General features: G+C 39.2%; 1 protein-coding gene and 1 long non-coding RNA gene across 3 annotated transcripts in view; one reads left to right on the top strand and one right to left on the bottom strand.

Annotated features, from left to right (window-relative positions):
• LOC119518659 overlaps positions 1-22,088 on the top strand; it is a 50,785-nt gene that overhangs the window by 23,348 nt on the left and 5,349 nt on the right. The window lies entirely within an intron of this gene.
• On the bottom strand, positions 20,717-21,931 carry LOC119518658 (L-lactate dehydrogenase A chain-like). 2 transcript variants are annotated; one of them, XM_037815936.1, is made up of 2 exons: positions 21,245-21,931; positions 20,717-20,975 (listed from the first exon to the last, which is right to left on the bottom strand). In XM_037815936.1, the coding sequence occupies exons 1-2, from the start codon at positions 21,929-21,931 to the stop codon at positions 20,901-20,903; spliced, it is 762 nt and encodes a 253-aa protein (XP_037671864.1). In that variant the 3' UTR covers positions 20,717-20,900. The 2 variants fall into 2 exon arrangements, with proteins under 2 accessions (XP_037671864.1, XP_037671863.1); XM_037815935.1 differs by having other exon boundaries at positions 20,904-21,513; positions 21,682-21,931.

Consider the following 22,088-nt stretch of genomic DNA (forward strand, 5'->3'; position numbering starts at 1 on the left):
TTTGGGATGTAATGTTCCATATATGTCTGTTAAATTTCTCTGTATCTCTCTCTCCTTTCTTTGTTTCTCTGTCGGTAGGGCTCCCTTTAGTATCTGAAGTAGGGCAGGTATTTTATTAGCAAAATCTCTCAGCATTTGTTTGTCTGTGAAAAATTTAAGCTCCCCCTCAAATTTGAAGGAGATTTTTGCTAGACAAAGTACTCTTGGTTGGCAATTTTTCTCACTCAGAATTTTAAATATGTCATGCCACTGCCTTCTCATCTCCATGGTGGCCGCTGAGTAGTCACAACTTAGTCTTATGTTGTTTCCTTTGTATGTGGTGAATTGCTTTTCTCTTGCTGCTTTCAGAACTTGCTCCTTCTCTTCAGTATTTGAGAGTCTGATCAGAATGTGTCTTGGAGTGGGTTTATTTGGATTTATTCTATTTGGAGTTCACCGGGCATTTATGCTTTGTGTGTTTATATCGTGTAGAAGGTTTGGTAAGTTTTCCCCAACAATTTCTTTAAATACTGTTTCTAGACCTTTATCCTTCTCTTCCCCTTCTGGGACACCAATGAGTCTTAAATTTGGACATTTTATTTTATCTATCGTATCCCTGAGATTGATTTTAATTTTTTTTTATTTTTTTCCCCATTCTTTCTTTTGCTCTTTCATTTTCCGTTCTCTGGTCCTCGAGGACACTGAGTTGTTGTTGACCTTCCTCTAATCTTGTATTATGAGTATCCAATGTCTTTAATTTGGTCAACAGTTTCTTTTATTTCCATAAGATCTTCTATTTTTTTAATTTACTCCTCTTTATGCTCTTCTAGGGTCTTCTTCATGTCCTTTATATCCTGTGCCATGCTCTCATTGTTTGACTTTAGTTCTTTGATTAATTGCGCCAAGTACTGTATCTCTTCTGATCTTTTGATTTGGGTGTTTGGGTTTGGGTTCTCCATATCATCTGGTTTTATCATATGCTTTAAGATTTTCTGTTGTTTTTGGCCTCTTGGCATTTGCTTTACTTGATAGGGTTCTTTCAGGGTCTATAAAATACCAATCTCTAAATTGTCAGATCCACAGCTTGGTGGCGTACACTTCCTCTAACTAACCAGCAGATGGCATCCATGACTCACCTTTTCCCCTCAAGTCAGTTCTCCCCGGCTTTGTCTTTGTGGCGTGTGGGGCTCTGATTCTTGTGGGGTTCAATTGGTGCACTAAGTTTGGGTGTGTTGTTGGTGCTATCTGCTCTGAATGTGGAGCATGTGTCTGAGCGGTTAGGGAGGCAGGGCAGCTTTAATAATCGAACCTCCCAGTTGTTCCCGGAGATTGAAGGCTGTTGTAAGAGTCCAAGCCTTCACCTCAGTCCCACCGCAGATCATCTCTGCCACTGACCCACAAGTCCCTGGCACTGGTGCAGGGTCCCTGGGATTTCCGAGCAGGTCCCCCTTCTCAGCCATGCTCTTCCAGGACCCCTGCCAAGGGAAGGCTGCACCACATCACAAGTGTGTGCTGGCCCTCCAGGGAAGCCCTGGGCTGCCAGGCCATGCAGGGGTGTTCCCAGCCTGCTGTAAAGATGGTTGAATGGGGCATGTTAATTTTCCCCTCCTCGCACAGCTCCTCCTTCCCAGCTACAGGACAATTAGCTGTGGGTGCCCTAAAGGCCACTGTCCATGGCTGATATTGTGGTATGTGTGTGTGTGTGTGTGTTGTGGGAAACACTCCCTGTAACACTGGGTTTCTTGGCGTGGCTCTGGGCTGTGGGTCTGGCCCCGGGCAGGAGCATCCCCAGCCCGCCGGGGAGATGGTTGCATGGGGCATGGTTTCTTTCTCCTTTTGGCTCCCCTCTCCCCCGCCGGCCCCGAGACAATCAGCAGCGGGTGTTGGAAGGGCTATCGTCCATGCTATCCTCCATGCCAAGCCCACTCCTGCCGTGCTTCACTGTACAGTTCTCACCGTTGTATCCGCAGTCGGTCCCAGGTTTTTTTTTTTTAAAGAACTAGTCCATCTCCAAATACCAACCCATGGTTTCCCCACACCGCAGCATGGCTGCTGGACTTTCAGCTGGCTCACTCACTCGTTTCAGAATGCAGACTCCTGCTTTCACCACATGCATGGTCCCTGTGGATTTAGCAGACTTTGTCTGGCTGGTGCATCGCTGGAACTGGTATTCTGGGTAGCTTTCTGGCTTTTATCTAGTATTTTTCATGGAGGTGTTTTTTTTTTGTCCTGTCTTACCTAGCCACCATGTTGGGTTCTCTCAGTGCTGTTAATTACATTCATAATGTTGTGCTACCATCACCACCATCCATTACCAAAACATTTCCATCATTCCAAACAGGAACCCTGTAAATTTTAAGACTTAACTCCATATTCCCTATCCCCACCTCATCCCCTGGTAACCTGTGTTCTAGATTCTGACTCTATGGATTTGCTTATTCTAATGATATTGAGATATTGAGATCATACAATATTTTTCCTTTGTGTGTCTGGCTTATTTTCACCCAATATGAAGTCTTCCATGTTCATCCATGTTGTCCATGTATCAGAAGTTCCTTCCCTTTTATGACTGAATAATATTCCAGTCATAAAGTAGGTAAACAAAATAAACCACATTTTGTTTTTCTGTTCATTGGTTGATGGACACAGGTTGCTCCATCATTTGGCAATTGTGAATAATGCTGTCGTGAACATCAGCATGAAAATATCCATTCTAGTCCCTGCTTTCAATTTTTGGGGGTATACATATAGAAGTGGGATTGCTGAGTCATGTGGTAATTCTATACTTAACTTTCCAAGGAATCACCAAACTATCTTCCACAGTGGCAGCACCATTTTACATTGCAACCAGTGTTCCTATTTTTCTGCATGCTTTCCAACACTTGTAATTTTCCATATTTTTAACAGCAGCCATTCTAATGGGTATAAAATGGTATCTCATTGATTTGCATTTCCCTAATGGCTAATGACATTGAGCATATTTTCCTATACTTTTTGGCCATTTGTTTATCTTCATTGGAGAAGTGTCTATTCAATCCTTTTGCCAACATGTAAAATGGGTTTGTCTTCTTGTTGTTAAGCTGAAGGATTTCTTTGGATATTCTGGATATTAAACCATTATTGGATATGTGATTCCAAAATATTTTCTCCTATTGTGTAGGTTGTTGTTTTCCTTTCATGATAATGTTCTTTGAGGCACAAGTTTTAAATTTTGATGAGGTCCTATTTATCTATTTTTTTCTTTTGTTGCTTGTGCTTTGGATGTAAAGTCTAAGAAACCATTACCTAATTGGCCTACCCCACCTCGATGGTTGCTAACATGACCACAGACATAGGGGACTGGTGGTTTGATGGGTTGAGCCCTGTACCATAGGTTTTACCCTTGGGAAGACGGTTGCTGTAAAGGAGAGGCTAGGCCTCCCTATATTTGTGCCTAAGAGCCTCCTCCCAAATGCCTCTTTGTTGCTCAGATGTGGCCCTGTCTCTCTAGCTAAGCCAACTTGAAAGGTGAAATCACTGCCCTCCCCCCTACGTGGGATCAGACACCCAGGGGAGTGAATCTCCCTGGCAACGTGGAATATGACTCCTGGGTAGGAATGTAGACCTGACATCATGGGACGGATAACATTTTCTTGACCAAAAGGGGGATGTGAAAGGAAATGAAATGGGAGGTGGGGCAAGATGGCAGACTGGTGAGCTGTATGTTTTAGTTACTCCTCCAGGAAAGTAGGTAGAAAGCCAGGAACTGCGTGGACTGGACACCACAGAGCAATCTGTCTTTGGGCATACTTCATACAACACTCATGAAAATGTCGAACTGCTGAGATCAGCGAAATCTGTAAGTTTTTGCAGCCAGGGGACCCGCGCCCCTCCCTGCCAGGCTCAGTCCCGTGGGAGGAGGGGCTGTCAGCTCTGGGAAGGAGAAGGGAGAACTTCAGTGGCTGCTCTTATCGGAAACTCATTCTACTGATCCAGACTCCAACCATAGATAGATAGAGACCAGACACCAGAGAATCTGTGAGCAGCCAGCCCAGCAGAGAGGAGACAGGCATAGAAAAAAAAAAAAACAACACGAAAAACTCCAAAATAAAAGCAGAGGATTTTTAGAGTTCTGGTGAACACAGAAAGGGGAAGGGCGGAGCTCAGGCCCTAAGGCGCATATGCAAATCCCGAAGAAAAGCCGATCTCTCTGCCCTGTGGACCTTTCCTTAATGGCCCTGGTTGCTTTGTCTCTTAGCATTTCAATAACCCATTAGATCTCTGAGGAGGACCCTTTTTTTTTTTTTTTTAATCCTTTTTTCTTTTTCTAAAACAATTACTCTAAGAAGCTCAATACAGAAAGCTTCAAAGACTTTCAATTTGGGCACGTCAAGTCAAGAGCAGAACTAGGAGAGCTCTGAGACAAAAGGCAATAATTCAGTGGCTGAGAAAATTCACTAAACACCACAACTTCCCAAGAAAACGGGGGTGTCCTCTCACAGCCACCATCCTGGTACACAGGAAACACTCCTGCCCATCGCCAGCCCCATAGCCCAGAGCTGCCCCAGACAACCCAGTGTGACAGAAGTGCTTCAAATAGGCACACACCACAAAACTGGGCATGGACATTAGCCTTCCCTGCAACCTCAGCTGATTGTCCCAGAGTTGGGAAGGTGGAGCAGTGTGAATTAACAAAGCCCCATTCAGCCATCATTTCAGCAGACTGGGAGCCTCCCTACACAGCTCAGCAGCCCAGAACTGCCCTGGGGGGATGGCACTCACCTGTGACATAGCACAGTCATCCCTCAACAGAGGACCCGGGGTGCACAGCCTGGAAGAGGGGCCCACTTGCAAGTCTCAGGAGCCATACGCCAATACCAAGGACTTGTGGGTCAGTGGCAGAGACAAACTGTGGCAGGACTGAACTGAAGGATTAGACTATTGCAGCAGCTTTAAAACTCTAGGATCACCAGGGAGATTTGATTGTTAGGGCCACCCCACCTCCCCGACTGCCCAGAAACACGCCCCACATACAGGGCAGGCAACACCAACTACACACGCAAGCTTGGTACAACAATTGGGCCCCACAAGACTCACTCCCCCACTCACCAAAAAGGCTAAGCAGGGGAGAACTGGCTTGTGGAGAACAGGTGGCTCGTGGACGCCACCTGCTGGTTAGTTAGAGAAAGTGTACTCCACGAAGCTGTAGATCTGATAAATTAGAGATAAGGACTTCAATAGGTCTACAAACCCTAAAAGAACCTTATCAAGTTCAGCAAATGCCACGAGGCCAAAAACAACAGAAAATTATAAAGCATATGAAAAAACCAGACGATATGGATAACCCAAGCCCAAGCACCCAAATCAAAAGACCAGAAGAGACACAGCACCTAGAGCAACTACTCAAAGAACTAAAGATGAACAATGAAACCATAGTACGGGATATGAAGGAAATCAAGAAGACTCTAGAAGAGCATAAAGAAGACATTGCAAGACTAAATAAAAAAATGGATGATCTTATGGAAATTAAAGAAACTGTTGACCAAATTAAAAAGATTCTGGACACTCATAGTACAAGACTAGAGGAAATTGAACAATGAATCAGTGACCTGGAAGATGACAGAATGGAAAATGAAAGCATAAAAGAAAGAATGGGGAAAAAAATTGAAAAAATCGAAATGGACCTCAGGGATATGATAGATAATATGAAACGTCCAAATATAAGACTCATTGGTGTCCCAGAAGAGGAAGAAAAGGGTAAAGGTCTAGGAAGAGCATTCAAAGAAATTGTTGGGGAAAACTTCCCAAATCTTCTAAACAACATAAATACACAAATCATAAATGCTCAGCGAACTCCAAATAGAATAAATGCAAATAAACCCACTCCAAGACATATACTGATCACACTGTCAAACACAGAAGAGAAGGAGCAAGTTCTGAAAGCAGCAAGAGAAAAGCAATTCACCACATACAAAGGAAACAGCATAAGACTAAGTAGTGACTACTCAGCAGCCACCATGGAGGCGAGAAGGCAGTGGCATGATATATTTAAAATTCTGAGTGAGAAAAATTTCCAGCCAAGAATACTTTATCCAGCAAAGCTCTCCTTCAAATTTGAGGGAGAGCTTAAATTTTTCACAGACAAACAAATGCTGAGAGAATTTGCTAACAAGAGACCTGCCCTACTGGAGATACTAAAGGGAGCCCTACAGACAGAGAAACAAAGACAGGACAGAGAGACTTGGAGAAAGGTTCAGTACTAAAGAGATTCAGTATGGGTACAATAAAGGATATTAATAGAGAGAGGGGAAAAATATGGCAAACATAAACCAAAGGATAAGATGGCTGATTCAAGAAATGCCTTCACGGTTATAACGTTGAATGTAAATGGATTAAACTCCCCAATTAAAAGATATAGATTCGCAGAATGGATCAAAAAAAATGAACCATCAATATGTTGCATACAAGAGACTCATCTTAGACATAGGGACACAAAGAAACTGAAAGTGAAAGGATGGAAAAAAATATTTCATGCAAGCTACAGCCAAAAGAAAGCAGGTGTAGCATTATTAATCTCAGATAAAATAGACTTCAAATGCAGGGATGTTTTGAGAGACAAAGAAGGCCACTACATACTAATAAAAGGGGCAATTCAGCAAGAAGAAATAACAATCGTAAATGTCTATGCACCCAATCAAGGTGCCACAAAATACATGAGAGAAACACTGGCAAAACTAAAGGAAGCAATTGATGTTTCCACAATAATTGTGGGAGACTTCAACACATCACTCTCTCCTATAGATAGATCAACCAGACAGAAGACCAATAAGGAAATTGAAAACCTAAACAATCTGATAAATGAATTAGATTTAACAGACATATACAGGACATTACATCCCAAATCACCAGGATACACATACTTTTCTGGTGCTCACGGAACTTTCTCCAGAATAGATCATATGCTGGGACATAAAACAAGCCTCAATAAATTTAAAAAGATTGAAATTATTCAAAGCACATTCTCTGACCACAATGGAATACAATTAGAAGTCAATAACCATCAGAGACTTAGAAAATTCACAAATACCTGGAGGTTAAACAACACACTCCTAAACAATCAGTGGGTTAAAGAAGAAATAGCAAGAGAAATTGCTAAATATATAGAGACGAACGAAAATGAGAACACAACATACCAAAACCTATGGGATGCAGCAAAAGCAGTGCTAAGGGGGAAATTTATAGCACTAAACGCATATATTAAAAGGAAGAAAGAGCCAAAATCAAAGAACTAATGGATCAACTGAAGAAGCTAGAAAATGAACAGGAAACCAATCCTAAACCAAGTACAAGAAAAGAAATAACAAGGATTAAAGCAGAAATAAATGACATAGAGAACAAAAAAACAATAGAGAGGATAAATATCACCAAAAGTTGGTTCTTTGAGAAGATCAACAAGATTGACAAGCCCCTAGCTAGACTGACAAAATCAAAAAGAGAGAAGACCCATATAAACAAAATAATGAATGAAAAAGGTGACATAACTGCAGATCCTGAAGAAATTAAAAAAATTATAAGAGGATATTATGAACAACTGTATGGCAATAAACTGGACAATGTAGAAGAAATGGACAATTTCCTGGAAACATATGAACAACCTAGACTGACCAGAGAAGAAATAGAAGAACTCAACCAACCCATCACAAGCAAAGAGATCCAATCAGTCATCATCAAAAATCTTCCCACAAATAAATGCCCAGGGCCAGATGGCTTCACAGGGGAATTCTACCAAACTTTCCAGAAAGAACTGACACCAATCTTACTCAAACTCTTTCAAAACATTGAAGAAAATGGAACACTACCTAACTCATTTTATGAAGCTAACATCAATCTAATACCAAAACCAGGCAAAGATGCTACAAAAAAGGAAAACTACCGGCCAATCTCCCTAATGAATATAGATGCAAAAATCCTCAACAAAATACTTGCAATTCGAATCCAAAGACACATTAAAAAAATCATACACCATGACCAAATGGGGTTCATTCCAGGCATGCAAGGATGGTTCAACATAAGAAAAACAATCAATATATTACAACACATTAAAAACTCGAAAGGGAAAAATCAATTGATCATCTCAATAGATGCTGAAAAAGCATTTGACAAAATCCAACATCCCTTTTTGATAAAAACACTTCGAAAGGTAGGAATTGAAGGAAACTTCCTCAACATGATAAAGAGCATATATGAAAAACCCACAGCCAGCATAGTACTCAATGGTGAGAGACTGAAAGCCTTCCCTCTAAGATCAGAAACAAGACAAGGATGCCCGCTGTCACCACTGTTATTCAACATTGTGCTGGAAGTGCTAGCCAGGGCAATCCGGCAAGACAAAGAAATAAAAGGCATCCAAATTGGAAAAGAAGAAGTAAAACTGTCATTGTTTGCAGACGATATGATCTTATATCTAGAAAACCCTGAGAAATCGACGATACAGCTACTAGAGCTAATAAACAAATTTAGCAAAGTAGCGGGATACAAGATTAATGCACATAAGTCAGTAATGTTTCTATATGCTAGAAATGAACAAACTGAAGAGACACTCAAGAAAAAGATACCATTTTCAATAGCAACTAAAAAAATCAAGTACCTAGGAATAAACTTAACCAAAGATGTAAAAGACCGATACAAAGAAAACTACATAACTCTACTAAAAGAAATAGAAGGGGACCTTAAAAGATGGAAAAATATTCCATGTTCATGGATAGGAAGGCTAAATGTCATTAAGATGTCAATTCTACCCAAACTCATCTACAGATTCAATGCAATCCCAATCAAAATTCCAACAACCTACTTTTCAGACTTGGAAAAGCTAGTTATCAAATTTATTTGGAAAGGGAAGATGCCTCGAATTGCTAAAGACACTCTAAAAAAGAAAAACGAAGTGGGAGGACTTACACTCCCTGACTTTGAAGCTTATTATAAAGCCACAGTTGCCAAAACAGCATGGTACTGGCACAAAGATAGACATATAGATCAATGGAATCGAATTGAGAATTCAGAGATAGACCCTCAGATCTATGGCCGACTGATCTTTGATAAGGCCCCCAAAATCACTGAACTGAGCCATAATGGTCTTTTCAACAAATGGGGCTGGGAGAGTTGGATATCCATATCCAAAAGAATGAAGAGGACCCCTACCTCACCCCCTACACAAAAATTAACTCAAAATGGACCAAAGATCTCAATATAAAAGAAAGTACCATAAAACTCCTAGAAGATAATGTAGGAAAACATCTTCAAGACCTTGTATTAGGCGGCCACTTCCTAGACTTTACACCCAAAGCACAAGCAACAAAAGAGAAAAAAGATAAATGGGAACTCCTCAAGCTTAGAAGTTTCTGCACCTCAAAGGAATTTCTCAAAAAGGTAAAGAGGCAGCCAACTCAATGGGAAAAAATTTTTGGAAACCATGTATCTGACAAAAGACTGATATCTTGCATATACAAAGAAATCCTACAACTCAATGACAGTAGTACAGACGGCCCAATTATAAAATGGGCAAAAGATATGAAAAGACAGTTCTCTGAAGAGGAAATACAAATGGCCAAGAAACACATGAAAAAATGTTCAGCTTCACTAGCTATTAGAGAGATGCAAATTAAAACCACAATGAGATACCATCTAACACCGGTTAGAATGGCTGCCATTAAACAAACAGGAAACTACAAATGCTGGAGGGGATGTGGAGAAATTGGAACTCTTATTCACTGTTGGTGGGACTGTATAATGGTTCAGCCACTCTGGAAGTCAGTTTGGCAGTTCCTTAGAAAACTAGATATAGAGCTACCATTCGATCCGGCAATTGCACTTCTCGGTATATACCCGGAAGATCGGAAAGCAGTGACACGAACAGATATCTGCACGCCAATGTTCATAGCAGCATTATTCACAATTGCCAAAAGATGGAAACAACCCAAATGTCCTTCAACAGATGAGTGGATAAATAAAATGTGGTATATACACACGATGGAATACTACGCGTCAGTAAGAAGGAACGATCTCGTGAAACATATGACAACATGGATGAACCTTGAAGACATAATGCTGAGTGAAATAAGCCAGGCACAAAAAGAGAAATATTATATGCTACCACTAATGTGAACTTTCAAAAATGTAAAACAAATGGTTTATAATGTAGAATGTAGGGGAACTAGCAGTAGAGAGTAATTAAGGAAGGGGGAACAATAATCCAAGAAGAACAGATAAGCTTTTTAACGTTCTGGGGATCCCCAGAAATGACTATGGTCTGTTAATTTCTGATGGATATAGTAGGAACAAGTTCACAGAAAGGTTGCTATATTATGTAACTTTCTTGGGGTAAAGTAGGAACATGTTGGAAGTTAAGCAGTTATCTTAGGTTAGTTGTCTTTTTCTTACTCCCTTGTTATGGTCTCTTTGAAATGTTCTTTTATTGTATGTTTGTTTTCTTTTTAACTTTTTTTTTCATACAGTTGATTTAAAAAGAAGGGAAAGTTAAAAAAAAAAAAAAGAAAGAAAGAAAAACAAGGAAAAAAAATGATGTAGTGCCCCCTTGAGGAGCCTGTGGAGAATGCAGGGGTATTCGCCTACCCCACCTCCATGGTTGCTAACATGACCACAGACATAGGGGACTGGTGGTTTGATGGGTTGAGCCCTCTACCATAAGTTTTACCCTTGGGAAGACGGTTGCTGCAAAGGAGAGGCTAGGCCTCCCTATATTTGTGCCTAAGAGTCTCCTCCCGAATGCCTCTTTGTTGCTCAGATGTGGCCCTCTCTCTCTGGCTAAGCCAACTTGAAAGGTGAAATCACTGCCCTCCCCGCTACGTGGGATCAGACACCCAGGAGAGTGAATCTCCCTGGCAACGTGGAATATGACTCCCGGGGAGGAATGTAGACCCGGCATCGTGGGATGGAGAACATCTTCTTGACCAAAAGGGGTATGTGAAAGGAAATGAAATAAGCTTCAGTGGCAGAGAGATTCCAAAACGAGCCGAGAGGTCACTCTGGTGGGCACTCTTACGCACACTTTAGACAACCCTTTTTAGGTTCTAAAGAATTGGGGTAGCTGGTGGTGGATACCTGAAACTATCAAACTACAACCCAGAACCCATGAATCTCGAAGACAGATGTATAAAAATGTAGCTTATGAGGGGTGACAATGGGATTGGGAAAGCCATAAAGACCACACTCCACTTTGTCTCGTTTATGGATGGATGAGTAGAAAAATAGGGGAAGGAAACAAACAGACAAAGGTACCCAGTGTTCTTTTTTACTTCAATTGCTCTTTTTCACTCTAATTATTATTCTTGTTATTTTTGTGTGTGTGCTAATGAAGGTGTCAGGGATTGATTTAGGTGATCAATGTACAACTATGTAATGGTACTGTAAACAATCGAAAGTACGATTTGTTTTATATGACTGCTTGGTATGTGAATATATCTCAATAAAATGATTAAAAAAAAAAAAAAAAAGAAAGGAAATGAAATAAGTTTGAGTGGCAGAGAGATTCCAAAAGGAGCCAAGAGGTCACTCTGGTGGGCACTCTTATGCACAATTTAGACAACCCTTTTTAGGTTCTAAAGAATTGGGGTAGCTGGTGGTGGATACCTGAAACTATCAAACTACAACCCAGAACCCATGAATCTCTAAGACAATTGTATAAAAATGTAGCTTATGAGGGGTGACAATGGGATTGGGAAAGCCATAAGAACCGCACTCCACTTTGTCTAGTTTATGGATGGATGAGTAGAAAAATAAGGGAAGGAAACAAACAAACAAACAGACAAAGGTACCCAGTGTTCTTTTTTACTTTAATTGTTCTTTTTCATTTTAATTATTATTCTTGTTATTTTTGTGTGTGTGCTAATGAAGGTGTCAGGGATTGATTTGGGTGATGAATGTACAACTATGTAATGGTACTGTGAACAATCGAATGTATGATTTGTTTTGTATGACTGCGTGGTATGTGAATATATCTCAATAAAATGAAGATTAAAAAAAAAAAAAAGAAAGAAAGAAAGAAACCATTACCTAACAAATGGTCCTGAATATACTCCCTTATGTTTTCTTCTAGGAGTTTGGTAGTTCTGGCTCTTATATTTAGGTCTTTGATCCATTTTGAGTTGATTTTCGTATAGGTGTGATGTAGGAGTCCTCCCTTTTTTTGTAAATGGAAATCAGGTTTTCCCAGCATCATTTGTTGAAGAGACTATTCTTTTCCAATTGAGTAGTCATTGCCCTCTTGTCAAAATCAGCTGATCATAAACACAAGGGTTGATTTTTAAGCTCTCAGTTTGATTCCATTGGTCTATATATCTGTCCTTGTGTCAGTACCATGCTGTTTTGATTACTGCAGCTTTGTAATAAGTTTTTTAATTCATTTTTATTGATATATATTCACATACTATACAGTTATCCACAGTGTATAATCAGTTGTTCACATTACCACCACATAGTTGTGCATTCATCACCACAATCAATTTTTGAACATTTTCCTTTCTCCAAAAAATAAAAAGAAGAATAAAAATAAAAGTAAAAAAGAACACCTAAAACATTCCATCCCCCCATCCCACCCTATTTTTAATTTAATTTTTGTCCCCATTTTTCTACTCATCTGTCCATACACTGGATAAAGGGAGTGTGAGCCACAAGGTTTTCACAATCACGTGGTCACAGCATGTAAGCTACATAGTTATGCAATCATCTTCAAGAATCAAGGCTACTGGGTTGCAGCTCAACAGTTTCAGGTATTTCCATCTAGCTATTCCAATACACTAAAAACTAAAAAGGGATATCCATATAGCACATAAAAATGCCAACCAGAGTGACTCCATTTGAAATCTCTCAGCCACTGAAACTTTATCTTTTTTCATTTCTCTTCCCCTTTTAGTCAAGAAGATTTTCTCAATATCACGATGCTGGGTCCAGGCTCATTCCCGGGAGCCATATCCCACATTGCCAGGGAGATTTACACTCCTGGGAGTCATGTCCCACGTAGGGGGGGAGGCAGTGAGTTTACCTGCCAAATTGGCTTAGAGAGAGAGGCCACATCTGAGCAACAAAGAGGTTCTCTGGGAGAGACTCTTAGGCATAATTATAAGTAGGCTCAGCCTCTCCTCTGAGTAACAAGCTTAATCATGGCAAACCCCAAGATCAAGGGCTCAGCCTGTTAAATTGGTAGTCCTCAAGGTTTGTGAGAATATCAGTAATAACCCAAGTGGGAAAGTTTAATATTCCCACATTTTCTGCAGTTCCTCAGGGGGCACTGCAAATACATTTTTATTCTCTGCCCAAATTACTTTAGGATGTATCAGGATTTCACACGAACCTGTACAAACCTACCAGATCTCACTTTCTATTCTAAGTTTCATGTAATTAAGGTGTTTGAATAAACTGACCTTACAAGTTAAATTATTTAGTGTGCTACAGAAAATATAGATCCTGCACCAAATAAACATCTCTTCCCTCAGTCTCACACGGAAGTTGAAGTTTTAAAAAACACAGTCAATAATCGTCCTTTACCCTTTGGCCTGATTTTCTTTAGTCCTAACTAGATCAGCTTCATTCATACCTCTAATTGGATTCTGAACTCTTTTTCAGCTTTTTTTAACAGTTGCTGTATCGGATAATACTGACATTCACAGCTGCTGAACTCTAGCTCTGATTTTCAGGTGTCACACAGATACCCAAAATTCCATAGATTTACCAGGTTATACACAAAGAGCTCAGCATCTCAGAATTAAGAGATAAGCATTACAGCTCAGGAATAGATGTGACTGCTGTAAGAGCTTACAATTTAGGGACCTTTACAGTAAGCATTCCCCTGATAACCTGTAATCTAAGACTCAATTCTCAGCATTTATACACTATAGTTAGTACCTTTTAGTGAAGAGTTATAATGTTTGTCTTTTCCTTCACTCAAAATGCTGAGCTCAAGATCCATTCACCTAGTTGCATATCTCACAACTTCTTTCCTTCTTGCAGCTGCTCAATAGTCTATTGTATGCATAGTTCACCATTGTTTTCATCAATTGATGTACCCTTAGGCCACCTCCATCCATTGCAAATCATGACTACTGCCACCATAAACACCAGCCTGCGAATGTCATTCGTGTCCCTGATCTCAGATCTTCCAAGTGTATACCCAATAATGGACCTTATGGCACACACATACTTAGCTTCTTGTGGAACACTGTCCTCTAGATAGGCTGCACCATTCTACTTCCCCACCAACAGTGAATAGGTGCATCCTTCTCTCTACATTTTCTCCAGCACATGTATCCCATTGTTTATTTTTTTGCTGCAATTTTATAGAGATATATTCACATATCATACAATTATCCATGGTGTACAATCAATTGTTCCCACAATATCATCATACAGTTGTTCATTCATCACCACAGTCAACACTTGAACGCATTAATTACTCCAAAAAAAAAAAAACTTTTTAAAAGAATAATGAAAAAGATAAAAGAAAAAATAAAAATACAATACAATACAATAAGAAGGTTAGACACCACCACCACCCAAGAATCCCATACCCCTCCCTTGTATCCTTTCTCATAGACATTTAGCTTTGGTATATTGCCTTTGTTGCATTTAATGGAAAGATATTACAATGTTACTGTTGGTTAACCTCTTTCCATCTCCTGATAACCTGTGTTCGCAGCTTCAACTCTCCAAGTTTGCTCATTAATGTTAGTTCATATTAGTGAGACCATACAGTGTTTGTCCTTTTGTTTCTGGCTAACTTTGCTAAACATAGCATCCTCAAGGTTCATCTACATTGTTACAGGTTCTATGACTTTGTTTTGTCTTACAGCTGTGTAATAGTCCATCATATGTATATACCACAGTTTGTTTATCCACTAGTCCATTGATAGACATTTGGGCTGTTTCCATCTCTTGGCAATCATGAATAATGCTGCTATAAACTTAAGTTTATGACTGTCCATTTGTGTCTTAGCTCTCAGTTCCTCTGAGTATATACCTAGTAATGGAATTGCTGGATCATATGGCAATTCTATACTTAGCTTCCTGAGAAACTGCCACACTGCCTTCCAGAATGGCTGAACAATTCTACATTCCCACCAACAGTGAATAAGTGTACCTCTTTCTCCACATCCTCTTCAGCACTTTAATTTTCTCTTTTTTTTAGTAATGGCTATTCTAGTAGGTATGAAATGATATCTCATTGTGGTTTTGATTTGCATTTCCCTAATAGCCAGTGAAATTGAGCATCTTTTCATATGCTTTTGAGCCATTTGTAGTTCCTCTTCAGAAAAGTGTCTGTCCATGTATTTTGCCCATTTTTTGATTGGGTTGTTTGTTTTTCTGTTGTTGAATTGGAGGATCTCTTTATATATTCTGCATATTAAACCCTTTTCTGATATGTGGTTTCCAAATATTGTCTCTCATTGCATAGGATGCCTTTTTACTTTTCTGTCAAAGTGTTTTGATTTACAAAAGTATTTAATTTTTAGGATATCCCAATTATCTATTTCTTTTTCCATTGCTCATGCTTTGGGTGTTGTAATAAGTTTTAAGATCAGGAAGTATGAGTCCCCAACTTCATTCTTCTTTTTCAAGATGGCTTTGGCTATTTGGACCCCCTTACTATTCCACATAAATTTGTTAATTTGATTTTTCCATTTCTGCCAAGAAGGATGTTATGGAATTTTGATTACAATTGTCTTAAATCCATAAATTGCTTTGGGTAGGATTAACGTCTTAACAAGATTTAGTTTTACAGTCCATAAACATGGAATGTCCTTCCATTTATTTATGACTTCTTTGATTTTTTTAGCAATAGTTTATAGTTTTCTATGTACCAGTCCTTTACAAAGTTGGTTAGATTTATTCCTAGATACTTGATTCTTTTAGTTGCTATTGCAAATGGAATTCTTTTGATTTCTTCTGATTGTTCATTGCTTGTGTAAAAATACACTACTCATTTCTGCATGTTGATTGTTGATTCATTGATTATCTCTAGGATCCAATTGTTATGGATTTTTCAGGATTTTTTGTATATAGGATTATGTCATATACAAATAGGGGAAGTTTTACTTCTTCCCTTCCAATTTGCATGCCTTTTATTTCTTTTTCTTGCCTAATTGCTCTGGCTAGCACTTCCAGAACAATGCTGAGTAACAGTGGTGACAGTGGGCATCCTTGTCTTTTTCCTGATCTTAGTCTTTCACCTATAAGTATGATGTAAGCTGTGGGTTTTTCATACAGGCTGTTCCGGTTTGCTAAAGCTACTCAAATGCAAAATACCAGAAATGGATTGGCTTTTAAAAGGAGGATTTATTAGGTTACAAATTTATAATTCTAAGGCCATAAAAGTGTCCAAACTAAGGCATCAACAAGAAGATACCTTCACTGAGGAAAGGCTGATAGTGTCCAGAAAACCTCTGTCAGCTGGGAAGGGAGGTGGACTTCTGTCTCTCTTAGTTTTTCTCTCTCAGCTCCCATGTATCCTTGCTTTTTCTCCCAGGTTGTTTCTCTCTAAGCATCTGGGAGTCCTCTCTTAGCTTGTCTGGGGCAAACTTGAGGCTTCTTCTCTTAGCTTAGCATCTCCAAACATCTTTCTGTCTGCATCTCCAAGCGTCTCTAGGCTTCTGTCTCAGCTCCTTTCTTAGCTTCTCCTGAGGACAAAATCTGGATTACAAGTCTTAGCTTTTCTCAAAAATGTCTCTCTCAGCTTCTTAAGAACTCCAGTAGCCTAAGACCCACCTTGAATGTGTGGAAATGATTTAATCAAAGATCCCACCCACAATTGGGTGGGTCACTTCTCCATGGAAACAACCTCATCAAAAGGCCCCACCTACAATAAGTCTGTCTCCACAAGATTGCATTAAAGAACATGTTTTTTTTTAGGGGGGGTGGGCAGAGTACATAACAGATTCAAACCTGCACACAGGCCATTTATCATGCTGAGGAAGTTTCCTTCTAATCTTAGTTTTCTAAGTGTTTTTATGAAGAAGCAGTGTTGGATTTTGTCAAATAGCTTTTCTGCAACAATTGAGATGGTCATGTGTTTTTTCCCCTTCATTCTGTTAATGTGGTGTATTACATTAATTGACTTTCTTCTGTTGAATCAACCTTGCATATCAGGGATAAACCCTACTTGATAGTAATATATAATTTTTTATATGCTGTTGGATTTGGTTTCCTTGTACTTTATTAAGGCTTTTTTGCACCTATATTGTTCTAGTTTGCTAATGCTGCCAGAATGCAAAACGCCAGAAATGGACTGGCTTTTATAAAGGGGGTTTATTTGGTTACACAGTTACTGTCTTAAGGCCATAAAGTGTCCAAGTTAACGCATCAACAATCAGGTACCTTCACTGGAGGATGTCCGATGGTGTCTGGAAAACCTCTGTTAGCTAGGAAGGCGTGTGGCTGGCATCTGCTTGCTCCCAGGTTGCATTTCAAAATGGCATTATCCAAAATGTCTGCATCAGCTTCCAATGGTCATCTTCAAAATGTCTGTCTCAGCTCCAGCTCTCTCTGAGCTCCTTCTGTCTGAGCTTATATAAAGTTCTAGTAAACCAATCAAGGCCCATGCCAAATGGGCATGGCCACACCTCCATGAAATACTGAACCAATAGGTTCCAGCCTAATCCACACTAATACTTCTGCCCCCACAAGATTGCATCAAAGATAATGGTATTCTGGGGGACATAATACATTCAAACTGGCACATATATTAATAAGAGATATTGGTCTGTAATTGTCTTTTCTTGAGGTATCTTCATCCAGCTTTGGTATGAGGGTGATGTTGGCCTCATTAGGGACTGTTCCCTCCTCTACAATTTTTGGAAGAGTTTGAACAGAATTGGAATTAAGTCTTCTTGTAATGTTTGGTAAAATTCCCATGTGAAGCTATCAAGTTGTGGGTTTTTCTTTATTGGGAGGTTTTTGATTTCTTACCAATCTCTTTAATAGTAATTGGTTTCTTGAGATCTTCTATTTCTTCTTGAGTCATTGTAGGTAGTTTCTGTATTTCTAAGAATTTGTCCATTTCATCTAGATTATCTAATTAATTGGCATAGAGTTGTTCATAGTATCCTCTTATACCCCGCCCTTTTTATTATAATGTGATCAGTAGTAACGTCCCCCTTTTCATTTCTGATTTTCATTATTTGTATCCTCTCTCTTTTTTTCTTTGTCAGTCTAGTTAAAAGTTTGCCGATTTTATTGATCTTTTCAAAGAACTGACTTTTGGTTTTGTTGACTTTCTCAATTGTTTTTTGTTCTCTATTTCATTTATCTCTGCTTAATCTTTGTTATTTGCTCTTTTTTTCTCAATTTGGGTTTAGTTTGCACTTCTTTTTCTAGTTCTCTAAGTTTTGAGGTTTGTTCTCTGATCTGAAGTCTTTCTTCTTTTTTAACGTAAGCAATTAGAAATATAAATTTGTCTCTCTATCAGCATCTTTGATGTATCCCATAAGTTTTGTTGTCTTGTGTTTTCATTTTCATTTGCCTCAGATATTTCCTAATTTCCCTTGTGATTTCCTTTTTAACCCATTTGCTGTTTGAGTGTATTTCATTTCCATATATTTGTGAATTTTCTATTTCTCCCTCTGTTATTGATTTGTAGCTTTATTCCATTGTGGTGGAAGATATGTTGTATGATTTCAATATTTTATAATTTATTGAGACTTGATTTGTGACCTAACATATGTTCTGTTGTGGAGAATGATTCATGTGCCCCCAAAAGGATATGTGTTCTGTTGTTGTTGGTTGTAGTGTTCTATATATGACTGTTAGGTCTAGTTGTTTCAGAGTATCATTCAACTCTCATATATCCTTATTGATCTTCTGACTAGATGTTCTATCCATTACTGAAAGTGGTATGTTAAAGTCTCCCACTATTGACATAGAACCATCAATTTCTCCCTTCAAATTTGTCAATATTTGCTTCATGTACTTTTGGGCTCTGCTCTTAGGTGCATATATTTATAATTGTTACATCTTCTTCTTGAATTGACCCCTTTATCCATATGTAATGACCATCTTTGACTCTCAAAGCTGTTTTTGACTTAAAGTTTATTTTATCTGTTATTAGTTTAGCTACTCAAGCTCTCTTTTAGTTACTACTTGCTTGGTATATTTTTTCCATTCTTTCACTTTCAACCTACTTGTATCTTTGAATTTCAGGTGAGTCTCTTGCAGACAGCATACGGTTGGGTCATGCTTTTTTTTTTCCATTCTGCCAACCTCTGCCTTTTGACTAGAGAATTTAATCCATTCACATTTAAAGTCACTACTGATAATGCAGGACTTTTTTCTGCCATTTTGCTATTTAGCCTTTTTAAGTCTTTGTCAATTTTTTTTTCTCTCAATTCTTGTGTTAATACCTCCTTTTTTATTTGATTTTTTGTGTTGTACCATATCGAGTGGCTTCTCTTTTCTATCTGTATATCTTTCTCACATATTTTCCTTGTAGTTTCCATCAGGTTAAAATTTAACACCCTAAATATATAACAACCCTAAATCGTTTGATATCAACTTGACTTCAATAGTATATGCATATATTTTTCCTATACCCTTCTGTTCCCCACCTTTTTTTGTACTTGTTACCACTTTTATCTTTATACCTTGTATTTACAAATCAATAGACTTATGATTACTTTTATGCATTTGCATTTTAGCACTCCTAGGAAGTAAGCAGTGGAGTTACATAATATTGGCAATAATGCATTACCAAATGGTTACATTTACCAAAGGTCTTTATTTTCTTTATGTTGCTTTGAACCACTGTCTAGTGTCCTTTTATTTCTGTCTGAAGAGTTCCCTTTAGCATTGCTTGTAGGGCAGGTCTAATAGTGAACTCCCTCAGCTTTTGTTTCTCTGGGGATATCTTAATCTTTCCCTCACTTTTGAAAAAGTCTCACCAGATAAAAAATTCTTGATTGACAGCTGTTTTTCTTTTAAAACTGTAAGTATTTCAACCCACTGCCTTCTTGCCTCCATGGTTTCTGATGACAGATCAGCACTCAATCTAATTGGGACTCCCTTGTATACAGCATGTTGCTTTTCTCGTGCAGCTTTCAGAACACGCTCCTTGTTCTTTGCATTCGATAGTGTAATCAATATATGACAGGGTGTATTTTTCTTTATGTTTATCCTGTTTCATGTTTTCTGGGCTTGTTGGATGTGCATATTCACATCTTTTGCTAAGTTTGAGTAATTCTTTATTATTATTCCTTTGAATATTCCTTTGGCCCCTTTCTCTCTTTCATCTTCTTCCGGGACTCCTGCAATGTGTACACTGATACACTTGGTGGTATCTGTGGTAGTTTGGAGGCTGTGTGTACCCCAGAAAAAGTCATGCTTTTTTTTTTTTTCACTGATCATGGTTTATTTGGTGTTTTAAATGGTATGACACATTTGGATAGTTGGTTGCACTGTTTACGGGTAGTCTTTCTTTTTACATTACATGGCGGTGTACACCACTTTGATACATTTGGTACACAAAACAAGATCTTTTAGAACAGTTATGCACAAAACATGCAACATTGGATTTATACATTGGAGTCCAGGATGTGACTGACTGGGGGGGAAAGAAGTTGGACTAGGCATTTTGGATAATAGAACCAGAAGGTATATAATACATAGTAACCATGCATTCTTCGGGTTTGAAAGACAATTGCAAAATGTGCAACATTGGCACTGGTGCCTCAGAGGTGAACTATTTTCTACTAACCAGTTTTGGACTATCCGAGACAAGTATCTTATCCAGCATCAGGATATAGCTGTGAGGTTTTATGAATCATTCCTACTTCTAACTTTAAGAAATTGATGTTTTCCCTAGGTCATTTTAATATCACTGCTTTAATCACAGACCAGATAAAAAGGACAACATGCATAATCCCCAACAAAAATCCTGTTGTAGCCTAGACAGTAAGTGATACAACATTATAAGACTTTAAAATCGCAGCTCTTTTTGGATCCCCCAAAGTGTATCTGCACTCTTCTTCAAACGGGCCTCTTCTTCAGGAGTCAGAGACACTTTGACAATGTCTGAGATTCCATTCTGTCCCAAGATGCAAGGAACACTAAGGAAGACGTCATCTTTTATTCCATAGAGACCCTTAATCAGGGTGGAAACTGGATGTACCCGTCTAAGAGTCTTCATTTTACTTTCTGCCAAATCTACCACAGACAGCCCAATGGCCCAGGAGGTGTAACCTTTCAGTTTGATCACCTCATAAGCACTGTCGACCACCTGCTTGTGAACCTCTTTCCAATGTTCCTTATCGGCATCACTGCCTAATTCAGGGTGCAGATTTTTCAAGGAGACCCCAGCAACATTCACTCCACTCCATACAGGCACACTAGAGTCTCCATGCTCCCCAAGGACCCAGCCATGACAGCTTATTGGGTGAACTCCCAGCCTCTCCCCCGTTAGATAACAGAACCGGGCTGAATCCAGATTGCAACCACTTCCAATAACACGATTTTTGGGAAAGCCACTTATTTTGCAAGCCGCATAGGTCAAGATATCCACTGGATTGGAAACAATAAGGAATTTGCAGTTTGGGCTGTATTTTACAACATTAGGAATGATGACTTTAAAGATGTTCACATTACACTGGACCAAATTAAGATGGCTCTCTCCCTCTTGCTGACGTGCCCCAGCTGTGATGATAACCAGCTTGGAGTTTGCAGTCGCACTATAGTCTTTGCCAGAGAATACTTTTGGTGCTCTAAGGAAAAGGCTGCCATGTTGGAGATCCATCATCTCTCCCTTCAATTTGTCTTCTATGACATCAACAAGTGCCGATTCATCTGCCAATTCCTTCATTAAGATACTGATGGCACAGGCCATGCCAACAGCACCAACCCCAACAACTGTAATCTTATTCTGAGGGGTCTGTTCTTCCTTAATAAGATGCTGAATCAGCTGATCCTTGAGAGCTGCCATTTTAGACTTGGAATGGAAAGGAACCAGGACTACACGTCGAGCGGTCGTCTGCAGCATGCGGTGGTTAGATCTAGACTTGGCAGCGGCAGCTCTGGGACCGTCATGCTCTTTTAATCCATTCCTGTGGGTGTAGACCTATAGTGGGTGGGACCTTTTG

Source organism: Choloepus didactylus, chromosome 22 (assembly GCF_015220235.1).
Source record: "Choloepus didactylus isolate mChoDid1 chromosome 22, mChoDid1.pri, whole genome shotgun sequence".
Lineage (NCBI taxonomy): Eukaryota > Metazoa > Chordata > Mammalia > Pilosa > Megalonychidae > Choloepus > Choloepus didactylus.